Source organism: Myotis nattereri (genome assembly GCF_964212035.1).
Source record: "Myotis nattereri genome assembly, chromosome: 1".
NCBI classification, from domain to species: domain Eukaryota; kingdom Metazoa; phylum Chordata; class Mammalia; order Chiroptera; family Vespertilionidae; genus Myotis; species Myotis nattereri.
Window position 1 is genome coordinate 89,316,550 of NC_138075.1, and position 19,907 is coordinate 89,336,456.

A 19,907-nucleotide genomic window follows, 5' to 3' on the forward strand; every position below is an offset into this window, starting at 1 on the left:
TCTCTGTGTCTTGCTGTCTTGTTACCTCTGTATTTATACCAGTTGATTCAATCCTATCAATCTCTATTACAAAGGTTAGGGCGTTTCTTATCTCCATTCCAGGGAGTAAAGATTATGTAGCTTAAGCATGATTGTTCATAGTTAAAGTGATTAATTACCCACCTGGCACTTAGTTAAGAGGTTTTATTCCCTCCCTAACTTCAGGGGAAAATCCCTACCTGGGAAACAACCTTTCTCAGAGAGGAGACCTTGGTTAAAACACATAGTGCCAAGAAGGTGAGCAAAAATATTAAGAACAGTATGCCATATATACCAGGTCCCTTGAAACAGCAAGGATGGACCGGCTCCCGGCAACTCCACACCTGCGTATGTAAATTAACTCGCCAGCTTTGCTGGGTTAATTTTCATACTCACTCCTGATTGGCCGGTGGGCGTCGCAAAGATATGGTCAATTTGCACCTTTCTCTTTTATTAGTGTAGATACAGATTCAGTTTGAACCTGAATCAATACTGGATACTCCTTGTTTTTCATAGCTGGAGAAAGTCTCAATACTAAAGTGCTAAGTAGCAGCATATGTTTCAGTGACAGTTTTCATAGAGCAGGACTGATGTCTCCTTAAGTAATACCAAAGCAAGCCCTTTAAAGTAACAGACTAAAAATGTGCCTGACCTAAATAGTTCCCAAGTTAAAAATTCAGTTTACAGTGTTATAGTTTGCCAAAGGATGCTGGCCAGATTGATTCTCTTTTAGTTTTCAATCAAAATGAATGAAAGCTGTCAATGATAACACAAGGCTGAAAATGCTAAAATCAAACTACAAAAATCATTAGTCAAACTGTGGTCTCAGCTTCTAATGACTTATATCATTGGAACAAATAAGAGCAAATACTTGATTTGGTTCAGTACTTTATAATTCATGTTACTTTCATATAAAATTTCATTTAATACAAAGAGTTAGCTGGTATTATGTAAGTTAAAGGAAAAAGTAACCTTCACATCTTGAAATGAAACAGGATCTTGTCCATGGATTTTCATTAGTTCCTGTATGGCCTGTATTTAACAGAAATAAATCTGTAAATAAAAAATGAAATACCGAACAGCCCCTTCCCCCCCAGAAAAAATTCCCATGGCCTCTTTCTAGTTCCAGTTACTTTCCTATCAAACCATAAGCCTCATCATTTCAACCACTCTTGCCAAAATTCTCAACATCCTTGACCTTGCATATCACTACTCAGCAAAACCTAATTACTGGGTCAGTGTAACCATCAACCTTTCTAGACCTACACCTTAGCTATTGAGAGCTTCAGAAAGAAAGTTTACAAAACTACAGATTATTGCTACAACATAGGAATATTCTCCAACCTTAGATGAGCCTTTCACGTGGCCTAGCAATTATTCCATTATGTCTTCCCATTACCCACGAACGCTGTTCATACCTTCCCTATTCTTTAAGATACCCAATCCACCACCTCCCCTCCCACCCTACACTTTGCCATCTACTTGACAACTAACATTAGATATCAAAAATGAAAAGATGTGAAAAAGAATATTCATTTTCAGGTATAATGATGCATGTATGGAAAACTTAGTAGCAATATGATTGCTTTATGGTAGCTTAGGTGTAACTGATATGACTTCTTCACTGTAGTGAGGAAATCTCAAAAAATTTTTTCAATGTATTTTATAGAAAAAACCTGCATACAGGGGGACACGCGCACACAGTTCAAAATCATGTTGTTCAAGGGTCAACTGTATTGTGATTCAATTTGACAAACATTTTAGCTGAGTCATTCACTAGAAAATGTGAAGCTTAAACATTTTTTAAAAAAATTTTTTATATTTTTAGAAAGAAAAGGGAGAGGGCGAAAAATAGTGATGTGAGAGCAAAACATCAATTGGCTGCCTCCTGCATCGACTGGTTGCCTTCCTTTACCAGGGATCAAGCCCTGCAATCCAGGAATGTGCCCTGACCAGGAACTGAACCAGCAACCCCTCAGTGCACAGGATGACGCCCAACTGAGCCACACCAGCCAGGGCACTGAGTAGGTATTTTAAACCAAATGGTATATGTAACATATATGTTATGGAACAATGACTCATTTACATGAATGAGACTTACCCTAAAGAAGTAATTAAGAGAAAAGACATTCAGATAGCCCTTGTTCTCGATATCAAGCAATTTGAAAATATATTGCAGAGCAGCAGGTTCTTTTCGGTTTTCTAATGCAAGAACAAAGTCCAGGTAGGTCTTATAGTCCTATAGAAAAGAAAATAACATTAGAGACCATATTTGGAATTAACTTTTTGAGTGTCTAATAATCTGAAACTGCAATCAAAAGTGGCAAGATTTTTAAAACATGAAATGACAAATCTATTTGTATAGTTAATGTTGGTTTCTAGGAATTCTATATAGCAGTTAATCTGTACAGGATAGGTTTTGGGACACAGTTCATTTCTTATGAGAAGAGATTTTCTGTGTTAAGTCATAATTTTCTTTTATTATGCTTTTGAATAATAGTGACTAAGCTAGTGTACATTGCCACTACATTTATGTCTTCATTTCAGTTTGGTTATTTTGAAAAAAATTTATCTGGAATGAATAGAACTAAATTCAAATAGCTATTTGGTATACTGTTTAAAAGTTTTAAATCTAGTCATAGATTACTTTTTCTGCATAGTGAAAAGAAGTAAAATACATGGGAGAATCTCACAAATTCCTATTATTTTTTTTTATACAAGTTCCTATTCTTGGAAGAGATTTTTTTAGGCTAAGATTAAGAATTCCTTTTTGCTTAAATTGCAGTATAAAGAACTAGAGAGATATAGCCTAATCATCGTCTTATCTCCAAGCATAGTTGTAGCTTCTGATTTTCTTTATTCACCAGAAGTCATTTATAAAGTTCCTCACTGTGTATTGTAGACAATTGTGGGAATCACGAAAGTTTCTGTGCCTTTTCCCCCTTTTCCTTCGCAGTTGGCTAACAATGGTATTGTTTAGAAAACTGCTATTAAAGCTTAGTGATAAAACCTAGAACCCTGATTCTCTTCTGACAGTCTGACCATTTCTTAAGCATCATTGGGTTTGGAAAATTTATCACACCCTTAACACATGTATTTAATAGCAAGAATGGTAATTTAAAAATACTATTATAATTTTCTGCAATATAAGGACAGGTACATGTTAGTCAATCTTTATCTACTAATATAGCCACTTATGGAGAGTAATACAACCTGATTCTTAGATTTAAATCATGGCGTATGTGGTACTATATCTGACCTGGTAATTTAATGGATGAACCATCTCTATGAAAATAGTCAATAGCATTTGCCAAAGTTTCAGATTTTTATTTTACCTAGTCTGCATCCCTTTACAATCGGTACACTGACAATGAAATGAACAAATTATTAAAATTTTCTATTTGGCCCTAGCCAGTTTGGCTCAGTGGATAGGGCATCGGCCTGTGGACTTAAGGGTCCCAGGTTCGATTCTGGTCAAGGGCATGTACCTTGGTTGTGGGCACATCCCCAGTGGGGGGTGTGCAGGAGGCAGCTGGTCGATGTTTCTCTCTCATCGATGTTTCTAACTCTCCTTCCCTCTCCCTTCCTCTCTGTAAAAAAATCAATAAAATATATTTTTTAAAAAATAGTCTGATGTCTGGAATGGAATTACAAAAATGCTTTAAAAAAAATTTTTTTTTCCTATTTGCCCAGAATCCATAGGCAAGTCATGTTGTAAAACAAATTTACCTTAAGATTAAAGGCTCTCTGAATCTCAAATAATTTGACCATTTAATACATTTTAAGATACTGTTACACACTGATATAAAAAACACTGTATCACATCAAGAAAACGGCTTTTGAAAGCTGTGGGAACCTATATTTTTTAAACTTGTTATATTTAAACTAATACCATTTCTCCATCATAAGTGAGACACTCCTGGAAAACACGGTCTAAGAAGACATTGGTCATGGTTGCTGTTCCGTAACGGGAGAGTTCTTCTTTACTGAGCATACCGTTGTGATCCTTATCAAGATTCAAATACTGGCCTTGAGAAGAAAGACGATAAAAAGACAGTTGTGACCAAATAAAATTCTAATACAAAAGAATAAACACAAAGTTCTTTTTATTGGTTAATATTTTGATTTTCAGAGTAATTATTTTACAGTAAAGGTAGTGAAATCATCAATCCCTGCAATCTCTATCAAAACCACTGTCACCCTAGCCAGTTTGGATAGAGTGTTGGCCTGCGGACTAAAGAGTTCCAGCTTCGATTCCGGTCAAGGGCACATGCCTGGGTTGTGGGCTTGATCCCCCCAAGTAGAGGGTATGTAGGAGGCTACCAATCAATGAATCTCATCATTGATGTTTCTATCTCTATCTCTCTCCCTTCCTCTCTGAAATCAATAAAAAATACATATTTTTAAAAAATGTCCTTTGAACACCAATTAAGTAAGGAATTAATAATTCAAATTTTAGTATTATGACAGGAACCTACCATATACCCTTAGGGCAGAAGGAGCAGAAAACCAATTTGTTTCTTGACTCTCCTTGGACAGTTCCTCATCCCTTAACTAAATGAACACAGAGATAATTAGAAGATAGCAACTGTCAAGTGATATAATTTATAAGTGGTTTAAAAAAACATTTACCTCCAATAAATCATCTAGGAAGCTGCATGCTAAAATATCTTGAATTTTTATCTTCCCTTTAAAGAACATAAAAAAAATACGATTACTTAATTGCACTTTAAAAACAAGAGCAATTTTATAAAGGTACTATTTTAAAAGAACAATCAAACAATTGATATTTTAAACCTTCTTAGCTCTTATGCTCCAAAGTCTTTAGTGCTATGAAAGGGGAGATGTGCAGGAAGTCTATATAATAAAAGCCTAAGCAACCATTACGGCGGAATGAACAGAATGACCGGTCACTATGATGCACACCGACCACCAGTGGGCAGATGCTCAACGCAGGAGCTGCCGCCTGATGGTCAATGTGCTCCCACAGGGGGAGCGCCGCTCAGCCAGAAGCCAGGCTCATGGCTTGTGAAAACAGTGGCAGTAGCCTCTCCCGCCTCCGGGGCAGCGCTAAGGAGCAGCGAGCCGAGCGGTAAGGAGCAGTGAGAAGGCGGGTGCTAAGGAGTGAGGGGTCCTGGACTGCGAGAGGGCACAAGCCAGGCTGAGGGGACCCCCCCCCCCCACACACACAAAAAAAACAGTGCACGAATTTTGTGCACTGGGCCTCTAGTCCTATATAATAAAAGGCTAATATGCAAATTGTCCCCTTGGGAGTTTGATGGACCAGGAGTTCGACTGCCCGCAATGATGTACGCTGACCACCAGGGGGAAGTGCAGAACGAAGGAAAGCCCTGGCCAGCAGCCGGCAACCAGGGGAAGGAAGGCCCCGGCTGGTGGCCAGAATAAGGAAGGCCCCGGCCAGCAGCCAGCACCCGGGGGAAGGAAGGCCCTGATCGGCCCTGATCACTGGCCAGGCCTAGGGACCTTACCCATGCACGAATTTCATGCACCGGGCCTCTAGTATTTAATAAAATCTCTACTTCATATGTCTACCTGTATACCCCAACTATGTAAATCCAATTGGTAAATTTTTTCTAAAATTACTTTGATAACTGATTCCTTAAAAAATTATGTTGAGTATTCTGTGGAGATGAAAATGATACAGCTAGTAATCAAACAAGGAGACTGTCTCCATTTTTCTTTGGCAGGTTCTGGAATAGGAAGCAATATAGAAGCATGGTTATGAGTAGAAGGATCAGAATTTAAATGCCACTTCTAGATATATAATCTAAGTCTCAGTGGCCTCACACATAAAATGTGGATAATAGTAATACCTTCCTTATGGAGTTATGGGAAGGAAATGAAAGAATCAATGTATAATGCTTAGCATAGTACCTGGTACATAATAAATAGTCAAAACTGTAGCTAGCCCTAGCTGGTTTGGCTCAGTGGATAGAGCATCGACCTGCAGAGTGAAGGGTCCCAGGTTCAATTCCGGTCAAGGGCACATGGCCAGGTTCCAGACTTGATCCCCAGGAGGTAGCCAATCAATGGTTCTCTTTCCTCATTGATGTTTCTATCTCTCCCTCTCCCTCTCTGAAATTAATAAAAAAAGTTTTAAAAAAACCTGTTAGCTATTATTTTTGTAAAATTTTAAGGAAAAAGATATGTACTAGTATGTTCCTATAATGGAGATGTTTAAAAAATCCTGTCAGCTATGACATACTATGATAGACTCATAGCTGAATTTTCAAGTATAGGAGACTTAAGGACTTTGATTTGGGCCTTCTGTCCCTTCCCCGGTCCCAGATACATATATTGAAGTCTTTTAAGTTTCAATAGGTTAGAACAGCAATCTTGAGCTCCGACAGGATAGTTCACTTGAGAAAAAGAAAACTACATCCTGGCTAAATGGTTCTATCTCCCAATTCACAAATTTGATCAAAAAGCGTAATTCTGTAGATGAATGGATTAGAAAACTGTGGTACATCTACACGATGGAATACTATGCTGCTGTAAAAAAGAAGGAACTCTTACAATTTGCAACGGCATGGATGGAACTGGAGAGCATTATGCTAAGTGAAATAAGCCAGTCAATGAAGGAAAAATATCACATGATCTCACTCATTACTGGATAATAAAGACCATTATTCACTCATTACTGGATAATAAAGACCATTATAAAGTTATGAACAAAAATAGATACAGAGGCAGAGCTGCCTCGAACAGACTGTCAAACTACAGCAGGAAGGCCGGGGAGGGTGGGAGGGCAGGAGGGGGGTGGGTAAGAGATCAACCGAAGGACTTGTATGCATGCATATAAGCATAACCAATGGACATAAGACACTAGGGGGTAGGAGAGGCCAGGGGATTGTCAAGGGCGGGGGGGGGGGGGGGGGGGAGAAGGAGACATATGTAATACTCTTTGTAATACTTTAAGCAATAAAAAAAAAAAAAGCGTAATTCTCCATTATCTTACATATCAGAATAGCAAATTATCTACACTAATAAAAAAGAAACATGCAAATTAACCATCACTCCGCCACATGCACAAGCCATGCCCACAAGCCAATTAGGAGTGAATATGCAAATTAACCCAACCAAGATGGCGGCAGCCATGGAGCTGGAGTGAGCAGGAGGCTGGGGTTGGCCCCGGCAATGGAGGAAGCCAAGCTTCCAGCCTACTGTGGCCCACCCTGGACTCTCCTCAAGGCTACAAAGTTTCAGTTACCTACACTAATAAAAGACAAGCATGCTAATTGACTGTACTTTTGCTACACTTTAAGCCACGCCCACCAGCCAATCAGAGTGACTACATGTAAATTAACCCAACCAAGATGGCGGCCAGCAGCCACTGAGCTGAAGCAAGCAGGAGGCTTGGTTGCCCCAATGATGGAGGAAGCCAAGCTTCCCGCTTGCCGTGTCGGGCTCTGAGCTCCACTTAAAGCAACAAAGTTTCAATTATAGAAGGTAAATAAACTCCAGATACCTGCTTTCAGCCGGCCGTGGCCACGGAGCTGGATTGAGCAGGAGGCTTCCCTCCCACCTGCCCTGGCCGGCTCTGAGCTCCTCTCAAGGCTACAAAGTTTCAATTATAGAAGGTAAATAAATCCAAGAATACAAAAGAAAAAAAGAGAAAAAAAGGAGAGGCTGGAGCTTCCATTGCTGGGAGGCTTGGCCAGCCTGAAAACAGCTCTCAGCCCCTCACCCAGGCTGGCCAGGCACCCCAGTGGGGACCCCCACCGTGAAGGGGGTGTGACCAGCCTGCAAACAGCCATCAGCCCCTCACCCAGGCTGGCCAGGCACCCCAGCAGGACCCCCACCCTGATCTTAGACACTCTTCAGGGCAACCCAGCCGGCCCCCACCCATGCACCAGGCCTCTATCCTATATAATAAAAGGGTAATATGCAAATTGACCCCAACAGCAGAACGACTGGGAATGACTGGTCACTATGACACACACTGACCACCAGGCTGCAGACGCTCAATGCAGGAGCTGCCCCCTGGTGGTCAGTGCGCTCCCACAGGGGGAGCTCTGCTCAGCCACAAGCCAGGCTGATGGCTGCCAGCACAGTAGTGGTGGTGGGAGCCTCTTCCGCCTCCTCAGGAGCGCTAAGGGTGTCTGACTGCAGCTTAGGCCTGCTTCCCACTGGGAAGTGGACATCCTCCAACGGCTCCTGGGCTGCCAGAGGGATGTCTGACTGCCAGCTTAGGCGCGATCCCCCGGGGAGCGGGCCTAAGACAGCAGGTGGACATCCCCTGTTGGGTCCCAGACTGCGAGAGGGCACAGGCCAGGCTGAGGGATCCCCCTGAGTGCACAAATTTTTGTGCACCGGACCTCTGGTATCAGAATAACTGGCTTCTTAGAACTAGAGAGAGTCATAAATTACCCAGTTCATACTTCATTTAGAGATGTTAAAAAAGAGAGCTTGGGTCACTTGGGGGCGTGGTCAGCCTGAAAACGGCCATCAGCCCCTGTTAGTTGAGATGAGGTTAGGTGACATGCCACTGTCACACAGCTGGTTATGGTTAGTGCAAGTAAACCATAAAAGATCTTTATATATTAACTAGAGGCCCAGTGCACGAATTTGTGCACATTGAAAGGAAATTCATTAGAAGAAATATTTTAATATCGCTATTTGCTCTTTTTTTTATAAGAGAAGTGTCAACCAAATTCATGATTGACAATGACAGATGGAAACACACGTGTGCGATTGGCGCTAGCAAGAGCTTTATATATATATAGAATAAACTTGCTTAATTAGATCTGCTTTCTGATTTAGCTAAACTTTTGCCAGCCCAGTGAAGCACCCCAACTTCTCTTTCAGGTAATTGTCAGCAACACAGCAGTAAATATCAACACGATGCAGATTATTATTGTAGATCATGCAGGGAGAACAAAGGGTAAAATATGTAACTTCAGCAGTGTTTGACTACATTCTGCACAGTGAGAAAACCTGAAGTCATTTTCAAGGTCCACCATTTCTTACTTCTTTTCAGTCGGGTCAAGTTTCTAAGCTTTCTAAATCTCCATTTTCTGGCTGATGAAAAGAAAATAGGATTCTACTGAGTCTCCTTATCTACCTATTCCAGGACTTCTGTGAGGATCAAATGAGATGGTCACATGAAAACGCTTCACATTTGGTTAAAGTGTAAAATGTTTGCACCTGGCCATAAAACTGAGCTGAAGAAACTCCAAGGAGGCTAGTTGCTAGGGAGAAGAAGCCAGGCATTGCTATGTGACATCATTACCCAGCACCCACAGCTACTGTTTCTGGGCTGGGCTGGGCTGGGTTGTGGGCCGCATTTTGCACCATGGGGTCTTGGTGGTGTTGGCTGTAATTTGGTGTTCTGTCTCTCTGGGGTGGTGGTGGGGCCTGTGTCCTACTTGAGGGAAGCTGAGTGTTGCTTTGTCGGCACCAGGTCTGCAGTGCCATTTCTTTGTAAATGGCCAGTGCACGTCATGGCAGCTCCTGTGTTGAACATCTGCCCCTGGCTGTCAGTGCGTGTCATAGCAACCAGTCAGATGGTCGGAGGGACACTTAGCATATTAGCCTTTTACATATATATATAGATGGTAATGACATGTTGGGAAAATAAAAAATGACATTTCAAGACTTTTCTCTAGTTGAGATTTAAAAGTAATATTTTTATAATATCTAAGTTAGATAAGATTTTATTTTACCTGTTCTTAGAGGGTCCAAAAAGAAAAAGAATTTCCTAACAGCTGTACAAACATAAAAGGAATAAAAAGATTTTTCCAGCCCGTCTAATTGTGGCAAAGTAGGGATAAGTTCCAATATGTAGTTTTCTAAATCCTGAAAGATGAAAACAAAATAAAACTTTAAAGTCTGATCTTGTTTCTTCATTACATACTGGAATATAATTTTAGTTCTAAAAATTGTTCAACATTAAAACTAATTCATAACTAGCTTAGTAGTTTGTATTAAATTTATTCTTATTCATTTATTTCTTATTTAAATTTTAACATATTTTTGAATAGGTGATGCATCCTACATAGTTCCAAATTCAAAAGGAACAGGAGTATTAGTTGAAAAGTTTTCTTCTCACCTATTTCCTCTCCTCAGAAGTAACCTATATTATCAGCTTCTGATGTATTTTTCCAAAGATAACTAACTGATGCACATACCAGCCAATACATATACAGTGTATATGTATATTTCCTTTCCTCTTTAACACAGAATATCAAAGCATACCATGCAAATTCCTTTGTATTTTGCTTTTATCACTTAACATTATACTTTGCAGTCATTCCACATTGGCTCTCAAAGAGCTTCTATTTAAAAAAAAAAAAAAAAAAAGCTATGGTGCTCTGACCAGTGGGTTAGTTGGTTAGAGCATTGTCCTGTACACCAAAAGGTTGTGAGTTCAATTCCCAGTCAGGGCACAAACGTAGGTCACGGGTTCAATCCCCAATCAGGGCGTGTACAGGAGGCAATTGATGTTTCTCTCTTCCTTCCTCTCTCTTTCAAAAATCAATAAAAATATACCCTTGGTGAGGATTAAAAAGTATTTCAGATGTATCATAATCTATTTAGTCTTCTATTGATGGACATTTAGGTTATTTATAATCTTCTGCAACACTAAAAACATACTATAGTGGCTAAGCAAATTTTTCACTCATAGATATGGAAGAATAATACGATATAATCTATGTAAGTGGACTGCTGTGTCAAAACATATGCACATTTATAATTTTGACAGATACTGATATGGTAAACTGCCCACCCCTCCATAAAGGCTACATCCATTTTATACTCCCACCACCAATGGGAGGCTATATTAACAGTTCCCAAATCGTGCCCCAGGAGTGCTACATTGAACTCACAGGGATGCAGCAGGATATGATATTTTACCAACATTTGCCAGACACTGCATGAGCTATGGCTCAGGGAAGTTCACAGTTTCAACATTAGTTTTAAATATATATTCCTTTTGATTACATCAATCTTAGCAAAGCTAGGTTCTTGATGGTTGCTGTAATAAAGCAAGTGCCCCAGGAAAATCAGTGTGAGAGAGGAACTGAGGATGACTGTGTCAAATCTAATTCCCAGGTTCAGTGGCTGTACAGTGCTCCCTGGGAATTGTTCTTTAATAATGAAGTAAAAATATTTTTTTTAACTTAAGTGTATTATTCTTTTCAAAAGACTTAATAGAATTAAGTTTAATGAATGCTTTTCTTGTTCAGAACTGATTAATTAATGGAACATAGTTTTTAGGTATTTCTTCTGGTATAGAGGTTCTATGAAAAATCCACTGAGACAATAAGGGTACTGAAAATTGAAAAAGTTTGGGGAAACCATGGCCTATTTTACATTCCTTCATTACAAGCATTATCAAACTTCTTTTTTTAAACATTTTTTTTTATTGAATTTTAGAGAGGAAGGTAGAGGGAAAGAGAGAAAAACATGGATGTGAGAGCAAAACACCAGCCAACTGGCTGCCTCTTGCACACCCTTGACCGGGGATTGAGCCTGCAACCTGGGCATGTGCCCTGACTGGGAATTTGACCCGCAACCTGTAGGTGCACAAGACAATGCTCAACCAACTGAGCCACACCAGCCAAGGTATTATCAAACCTTTTGATCTATGCTAATCTGATGGGTGAAAGATGACATTTCAATGTAGATCTATTTGACATTTATCTTATTATGTGAACTTAAGATTTTTTTCTATGATTAAGAAACATCTGTAGCTCTTCCCCAAAGCGCCCATAGGTGACTCCTGAAGATGGCTCACTATTCGCTAGACCCAGAAAACCCCACGAAATCATGCAAATCAAGAAGCTCCAACCTCCGTGTTCACTTCAAGAACACGCGTGAAACTGCCCAGGCCATCAAGGGCATGCACATTCGAAAGGCCACCAAGTACCTGAAGGACGTCACTCTGAAGAAGCAGTGCGTGCCATTCCGCCGCTACAACGGTGGCGTTGGTAGGTGCGCCCAGGCAAAACAGTGGGGCTGGACACAGGCTCGGTGGCCCAAAAAGAGTGCTGAATTTTTGCTGCACATGCTTAAAAATGCCGAGAGCAATGCTGACTTAAGAGTTTAGATGTAGACTCTCTGGTCATTGAGCACATTCAGGTGAACAAAGCTCCCAAGATATGGTGTAGAACCTACAGAGCTCATGGGCGGATTAACCCATACATGAGCTCTCCCTGCCACATTGAGAGGATCCTCACTGAAAAGGAGCAGATTGTTCCTAAACCAGAAGAGGAGGTTGCACAGAAGAAAAAGATATCTCAGAAGAAACTGAAGAAACAAAAACTTATGGCCCGGGGGTAAATTCAGCATAAAATAAATCTAAGTAAAAAAAAAAAAAAAAAAAAAAAAGAAACATTTGTAGTTTGCTCTCTGCAAAATACACTCACTCCTTTGCCCAGTTTTGCATCGACTCAGCACCCGTCTAATTTTGTGTGTCCAAAATATATAGCAAATTAATTCATTACTGGATTTTTCTACAGCATCACACTGGTCTGGGCCACTACCATCTCTCACTTGGACTACTGCAGTAGCCTAAATATGCCTTCTTTCATTCTATCCTTACAACCCATTCTACACACACCCACAGTGATGTTTTAAAATGTAAATCATACTCTGACAGATTCAGCTTACAACTTCTAATGGCATCCCTTCAGTCTCAAATAAAATTCTAACTCCTTACCATGGCCCTAAAAGGCCCATGTGGTCCCTGCCTACTTTCCCAACTCAACTCCTATTACTCTAACCATATTGCTCATACGCTCTAGCCATACTGGCTTCATTCAGTTCCAAAACAGATCAGATTTAACTTTGCCTTGGGGACACTGACCCTACTGTTTCCCCTTTATTACATTTTCATAAGGCTGATTTCTTTCTCATCTTTCACAGCTAAAATTCAATCACTATTTCAAAAAAGCACCCCTTTCATCTTATCTAAAATAACCCAACCTCAAACATACTCTTTCCCATTCTCTATATTTTCACCATAGAACTTGTCATTATTTGAAATTATCTTGCTTATAATTTAGTGTCTGCCTCCCTACTCTGCTAGGAAAAGCTCCATAAGAGTAAGGCTTAGAATAGTACTTAGAACAGCTCTGGTCCATTGTTCAGTGGTTAGAGCATCAGCCCGCAGACTGAAGGGTCCCAAGTTCAATTCCTGGTCAAGGGCACGTACCTCGGTTGTGGGTTCACACCCCATCCCTGATTGGGGTGTGTGCAGGATGCAATCAGTCGTTACTGTCTCTCACATCGATGTTTCTCTCTCTTTCTCTCCCCTCCTCCTCCCTCCCTTACACTCTCTCTAAAAGTCAATGGAAAAAATATCCTCAGGTGAGGATAAAGAAAAGAATAGTACTTAGCACAAATTAGGTGTTTGTTAAGTGTTATTTAGTAAGATTTAGTAAGTGAATGAAAGTTTGCCCAAACTACTCAAATTACAGATGTTGGTTCTGGAAACTACTGTCTTTTAAGTGAAGATACATGGTCTGGTTTCAAAAGGCAAAGTGCCCAGGGCATAAGAAATATTTCTTTTCTTTGAGAGAAGGGAAAATTACTCCCTTTTAAACACAACTACAGAGATGTACTGTTGTTTTCTCTCCCCTCCCTTCATCCCTGTTTCAATTTTTGTTTCCATTCCTGGAAAGAGGCAAGCAAAAGGAAGTGTGTCTTTAAAAAAAAAAAAAAATCCCAATGTATTCTTACTGATTTTTAGAGAAAGAGGAAGAGAGAGGGAGAGAGGGTAAGGAGAGAGAGGAAAGAGGAAAGAAAGAGAGAGAAACATCAATGTGTCACATCCAACCAGGGGTTGATCTTGCAACCTGGAGGTGTGCCCTGACTGGGAATCAAACCTTTGACCTTTTGGTGCATGGGACAATACTCAACCAACTACTGAGCAATACTGGCCAGGGCAAGGAAGTGTGTCTTGTAAACCAACTAACTGCTGACAAGAATTATTAGAGCTATAGAACTACTCTAGTATCTGATCTGAGAAAGTATCAATAGGTGGCTAATATGTCTTCAATGCTAGAGAGAGATGGATAAAAGAACCTTATTCAAAAATAATTATTTTTTAATCCTCACTTGAGGATATGTTTTTATTGATTTTAAAGAGAGAGGGGGAGAGAAAAACATCGATGTGAGAAACATCATTCAGTTGCCTCCTGCATGTGTCATAAACTGCGGATCAAATCTGCAACCTTTTGGTGTATGGGTCGATGCTCCAACCAACTGATCCACCCAGCCAGGGCAAAGCAAGAACCTTTTCTTGTCAAGTTGATCTGAATCTTAAAGTTCAAGAACTGTACTGTGTCCCTAGCAAGGTTTTTGTTTTGTTTTGTTTTGATCGTTTATTGATTTTTAGAGAGAGAGGAAGGGTGAGGGAGAGAGAAACACTGGCTGCCTCCCACACGCGCCCTAACCAGAAATTGAGCCTGCAACCCGGCCATGTGCCCTGACTGGGAATCGAACCAGCAAACCTTTCAGTGCATGGGATGATGCCCAACCAACTGAGCCACACTAGCCAGGGCCCCAGAAAGGTTTTTAAGTGTAAATGTTCAGTATGAGCTAACATTCTATCTACAGAAATCTGGATAAAACAGACACTAAAAAATTATAACAGGAAACAAACTATAACAGGGAATTTGTCTTAAAATCTAATATTTAAATATATATTTAAGCAATTAATTAACCTGTTTCATATTTATGCTTAACTCCCTGCCCCTTTCCCCGACAACCCTAAAAAGCACTCTGTATGTGGTGGGAAAAGCCTGAGCTGAAAAGAAGCATGACCATAAAGTTTAGATTCCTGCACTCAGAAGCAGCAGAGCCATTTAGATCATGAGACTATGATTCTCTATTGGTAACTTGGCCTAACTACTTTAATACCTAGTGGTACTAATTTCCAAACAGCCTCTTGGTAACTGACGTTACAACCCAAACCTACTGGTGGGAAGACAGTCACATTATTTTTCTCTTATATACTTCCTATAAGAGGAAAAATTCCTAGCTTTTACATTTTAAAACAGTCATACACTGATAACACTCATGAATAATCACAAGTTTTTCACTGTTTCTTCAATGATTTTAATCCTATTAAAACACTACATTCTTTTTTTCTCCTATAAAAAGCTTCTTCTCTAAATAACTAGAGAAAAGAATCTAAAAAATGAATTTTTGTGGTCAATATACATTTAAAAGGTTTTTTAGTAACATGTTATTTGTAAAAACAAACAAAAACAGAGATACAAACAAAAAAGTACCATCTGTAATTCCAACACCCAGTGGAAACCACTCTTAACATTTTCATGTCTATCATAGTTATTAAAGTAGATTAATACTTACAGATTCCCGAAGGTATCCTTGTCCTGCAACATCATATAAACTGAGTCCTATTCTTGTTTGATGAAGCCAAACTGACAATAAACAAGAAAATGAAATGTAATTACTAAGTGCTATTCTTTAGCATATATAAGGACAAAAGGAGATAAAGAGCTATATCAGAGGGACAAGCTATTATCTTTCTGAACATCCTTATTCTCACACATATTACTTATTTGTTAACCCTAAAATTGTTCGAAATGAAACAAAAACCTACCAGAGAATTAATGGCAGATATCAACAATTCTGCAATGCCTAAAGTGATAATAAAGTTGATGCCCTTGAGGATATTGTTCTTATTAAACTTGTCATTCCACCAAACAGGGACAGTGAGTGCAATGTTATGCTTTTAACAAGCTGTTTTTATTCTACGGAGGTTAACTACTGCCACCAAATTAAAGATGGTATACCTAAGACTTGACAGATCATTATGGAACTTACAGGAATCATACAACTCCAGCTGTTTGGTAAAAACTCTTTGAAACTCATACTACAGTTGTGAGTTTGAAGCTATCTTCTCAGGCAGCTCAACCCATGTTGGTGAAATAAAATTACCAGTGAATTAAAATAATTTCAAATTACCACACATTAAAACTCTTGGTTCAGCTTTTGATATATCTAGATAGTTATTATCTTTAGGATGTGAGGTTTTTGTTTTGTTTCTCTTTTTATAATGACGAACTCAAATCTATGGCAGAAAATCTCAGCTCTAGTAGTTCTAGGAGAGAATCATACTAGGAAAAAAAATCTTGTTCAAAAGGCAAGAAATCTGCTTTTCAAACTTACTAAGAGAGCTGTTTTGCACAGGAGGGATACTCTAAAAGCAGGGACCAAAACCCTACTTGATTCCCAGGTAGGGAGAGCACAATGAAAATGAAATCACCTTTTCTCATGACATAATTAAAGAACTGCATGATGGAAATTCTTCCATAAGAATCTGTATGAAGGAGTTTAGCAAAGACTTTTGCTGTGAAAAATTGCCTAGGGAAAGGAAATAAGGATTAAACTCATCTGCTACATAACATAAAAATTACTTCTATATAAATTAGCAAACAACAGCATAAATTCAAACAGTTAAAAATCAAAGTGGTGAAAAAACAGTGAGAATTATAGTTCAAAAATATTGTCCTACTTCTTTACATTCTCTTGTCTTAACAATGAAGGCCCAGGCAGAGCAGCATCGAATAGACTGTCAAACTACAGCTGGGGAGGCTGGGGAAGGTTGGGGGGCGGTAAGGTATCAACCGAAGGGCTTGTATGCATGCATATAAGCATAACCAATGGACATAAGACACTGGGGGGTAGGGGAGGCCGGGGGAATTTCAAGGGGGGGTGGGGGAAAGGAGACATATGTAATACTCTTTGTAATACTTTAAGCAATAAAACAAAATTAACAAAAAAAGAATGAAGGCCTATAGTGTTATAAGTCATATTTCTTTTAATGAATTCATACCAATATAATTCTCTTTACTAAATTTTTTAAACTTCATTAATAACTCAAAATTGACTCAAATTGTCATACCACTGACTTAAATTTTCATCAACATTTGAGGTATTTAAAATGCTTAATGAAATATATCCCTTTATTAAATACTACAGGCCTGGTGCACAATATTCGTGCACGGGTGCAGTCCCTAAGCCTGGCTGGCGATCTAAGCGCAAGTGTCTGGTGTGGAAGGGCAGGTCCCAGCTGACCTCTGGGCCCTGGGCAGCACCTGGACCCCTGAGCCCTCGTGCACCCCGCTCCGCCTGAGTCATTGGACCCTGCCCAGCTCCCTCAGCGCCTGGGAGCCGCTGCTGGTCACAGTCTGGAGGGAGATCAGCAGGGCGACTGGGCCCTGCTTTGCACACGCCTTGGCCTGGTGCCACCTGCTCACCTGCTCCACCATCCCACTGTGGTCCTGCTCTTGTCAGGGCCCATCGAGGCCGGCAGCACCTCCACTGCCAGTGCCACCGACACCCACCATGTTCTGGGACACCCCCTAGTGGTCAGTGCATGTCATACCGAGTGGTCGAATTCCAGGTCGAGGGGACAATTTGCATATTAGGCTTTTATTATATAGGATATTATTCTTACTTGCACTTTGGTCCAGCTTTCTCACCAACTTTCAAAAAATTTTCATAATTAATCATTGCTTCCTCTCCAATCATAGGTGGTGTCTGGTGCTTGTCCAGCAAAAACCATAAGTTCTTAGAAGAATTGCAAAGATGGAGATTTATAGTTAACAGAAAAAAACTTAAAGGCATAGTTAAATATGTTATTTACATTAAATCAGTGGTTCTCAACCTTGGCTGCACATTAGAATCACCTGGGAATCTTTTTAAAATCCTGATTTCTGAGCCTCATCCTCCAGAAATTCTGTTTCTTTGTTACTAATGTTGTGGTCCCACCCCATTACAAAGACACAGAATTTCTGGAGGATGAGGCCTGGAAATCAGGATTTTAAAAAGATTCCCAGGTGATTCTAATGTGCAGCCAAGGTTGAGAACCACTGCATTAAATGATAGTCTGATAGTAGAGTTAATATTAAGATGAATCTCATCCCTTATTATTCTTCTGATTAATTAATAACAATAAAAATAGACATATACATTGCCTCTTTAATCTACATAACTATATACCGTAGATATTGTTATGCCTACTTTACAGATGAGAATTGAAGCACAAAAATGTTAAGTACATTGCCCAAGATCACAGAGCAGGGCTGGGATTTGAACCCCTGCAGTGTGACTCTACAGTAGGGGTTTCTCAACTTTATCCTTCCATTAGAATCACCTAGGGACTTTAAAAAACAAAACTATGCTCGGGAGATGGGCCCACGCAAGCTCTGCCGCTGTTTCTAGTGGAAGCCATCTCTCCAGAGCTTGTCTTTCACCCACTCTGCAGGCACCTCTCTATCAAGGCAGCCGTGACATCCTGTATGATGTAAGTAGTACAAATAAGAAATGGCTAACATCCAAAGAAAGCTTTTATTCCATTCTTACCTGTAATTCTTCATTATCTAACAGTTCTCTGCTTTTCCTTTGCAGAAAGACAGCTCTGGATTCCTCTCTTAATTTCTGTAGTAAGACTTCATCTTCAGCTGGCAGCTAAAAATACACTGTAGTTAACTTCCATACTTACATTCTAGACCAGTGATGGCGAACCTTTTGAGCTCGGCGTGTCAGCATTTTGAAAAACCCTAACTTAACTCTGGTGCCGTGTCACATATAGAAATTTTTTGATATTTGCAACCATAGTAAAACAAAGACTTATATTTTTGATATTTATTTTATATATTTAAGTGCCATTTAACAAAGAAAAATCAACCAAAAAAATGAGTTCGCGTGTCACCTCTGACACGCGTCATAGGTTCGCCATCACTGTTCTAGACTATTGGATTAAGTAAAATGTACATGATCTCATAAAATAATTATGTATTCCACTCCTCAATTACTTCTTATATCTCCATTTTGCTTAATTTCAAGTCATCATTCATTTAACAAGTTCATTTAACCTGGCAGGTGTGGCTCAGTGGTTGAGCATTGACCTATGAACCAGGAGGTGACAGTTGGATTCCAAGGCTCATGCCCGGATTGTGACTCAATCCCCAGTAGTGGGTGTGCAGCAGACAGCCAATCGATTATCTATCTTATCATAGATGTTTTTTTAACTCTCTCCCCCTCTCCCTTCCTCCCTCTGAAATCAATAAAAACATATATTTTTAAAAAGTTAAAAAGTTCATTGAACAAAAAGAGATCCACAGAGAATTCAGCGACCAACAAATGATCAATTCTTAGAGCACTGTTTCCACTGTAACCATAGGTGGACATAGAATTATATTGGGACTATCTGAAGATCCACAGTCTTACCAAATTATGTCTTTTGAGACTGAATCACCTCACTTTGGAGATGATCAAGCCAGTGTCTATTACGCTGGTCTCCAAGCAGACTGCCCACTGGGGTGATTTCCATAAGCAGGGCTTTATAATGACTTACTAGGTGTACTGGTTAATAATGCAAATTCTTTTTTCAATACATGGAGTTACACATATGTTGATATATATGCGATTTGATATGTATGCTATTTTTTTGTATTAACAACAAGCTTCAAAACTTCATATGTCAAATTTGCTAACGGTGTTAACATCATAGATATTTTTACACTTAAAAATGTGCATTTTTTGCCAAAACAAGGACATTTGGGGGAAGTTTTAATTCATTACTTTATTTTGAAGAAAAGTGCTGCTGAATACTTCGGGAAGCTTATGGTGAACACGCTCCATCTCAAGATACTTGTGAACGCTGGTTTAAATGCCTTAAAAGTGATGATTTCGATGTGAAAGGCAAAGAATATCCAGGTCAACTGAAAAAGTTTGCAGACCAACAATGACAAGCATTATTGGATGAAGATGCGTGTCAAACTCAAAAACAACTTGCAGAAAGATTAAACATTGCTCAGCAAACAATTTCTGATTGTTTACAAGCAATGGGAAAGATTTTAAAGGAAGGAAAATGGGTGCCACAT

The 19,907-nt window shown here is 39.5% G+C and overlaps 1 protein-coding gene and 1 pseudogene across 4 annotated transcripts in view; one reads left to right on the top strand and one right to left on the bottom strand.

Annotated features, from left to right (window-relative positions):
- PPP2R3C (protein phosphatase 2 regulatory subunit B''gamma) overlaps positions 1-19,907 on the bottom strand; it is a 32,253-nt gene that overhangs the window by 3,530 nt on the left and 8,816 nt on the right. For all 3 annotated transcript variants that reach the window (XM_081090136.1, XM_081090137.1, XM_081090138.1), the window contains 10 exons: positions 18,385-18,489; positions 17,477-17,589; positions 16,283-16,380; positions 15,364-15,434; positions 9,705-9,837; positions 4,651-4,706; positions 4,497-4,572; positions 3,911-4,047; positions 2,120-2,257; positions 991-1,050 (listed from right to left, as the gene is read on the bottom strand). In XM_081090136.1, coding sequence (XP_080946262.1) covers positions 991-1,050; positions 2,120-2,257; positions 3,911-4,047; positions 4,497-4,572; positions 4,651-4,706; positions 9,705-9,837; positions 15,364-15,434; positions 16,283-16,380; positions 17,477-17,589; positions 18,385-18,489 — 987 coding nt within the window. The remainder of the gene's footprint in view (positions 1-990; positions 1,051-2,119; positions 2,258-3,910; positions 4,048-4,496; positions 4,573-4,650; positions 4,707-9,704; positions 9,838-15,363; positions 15,435-16,282; positions 16,381-17,476; positions 17,590-18,384; positions 18,490-19,907) is intronic.
- Positions 11,771-12,429, top strand: LOC308518467 (large ribosomal subunit protein uL22-like; annotated as a pseudogene). Its single transcript has one exon. The product of its transcript is annotated as a large ribosomal subunit protein uL22-like (transcript).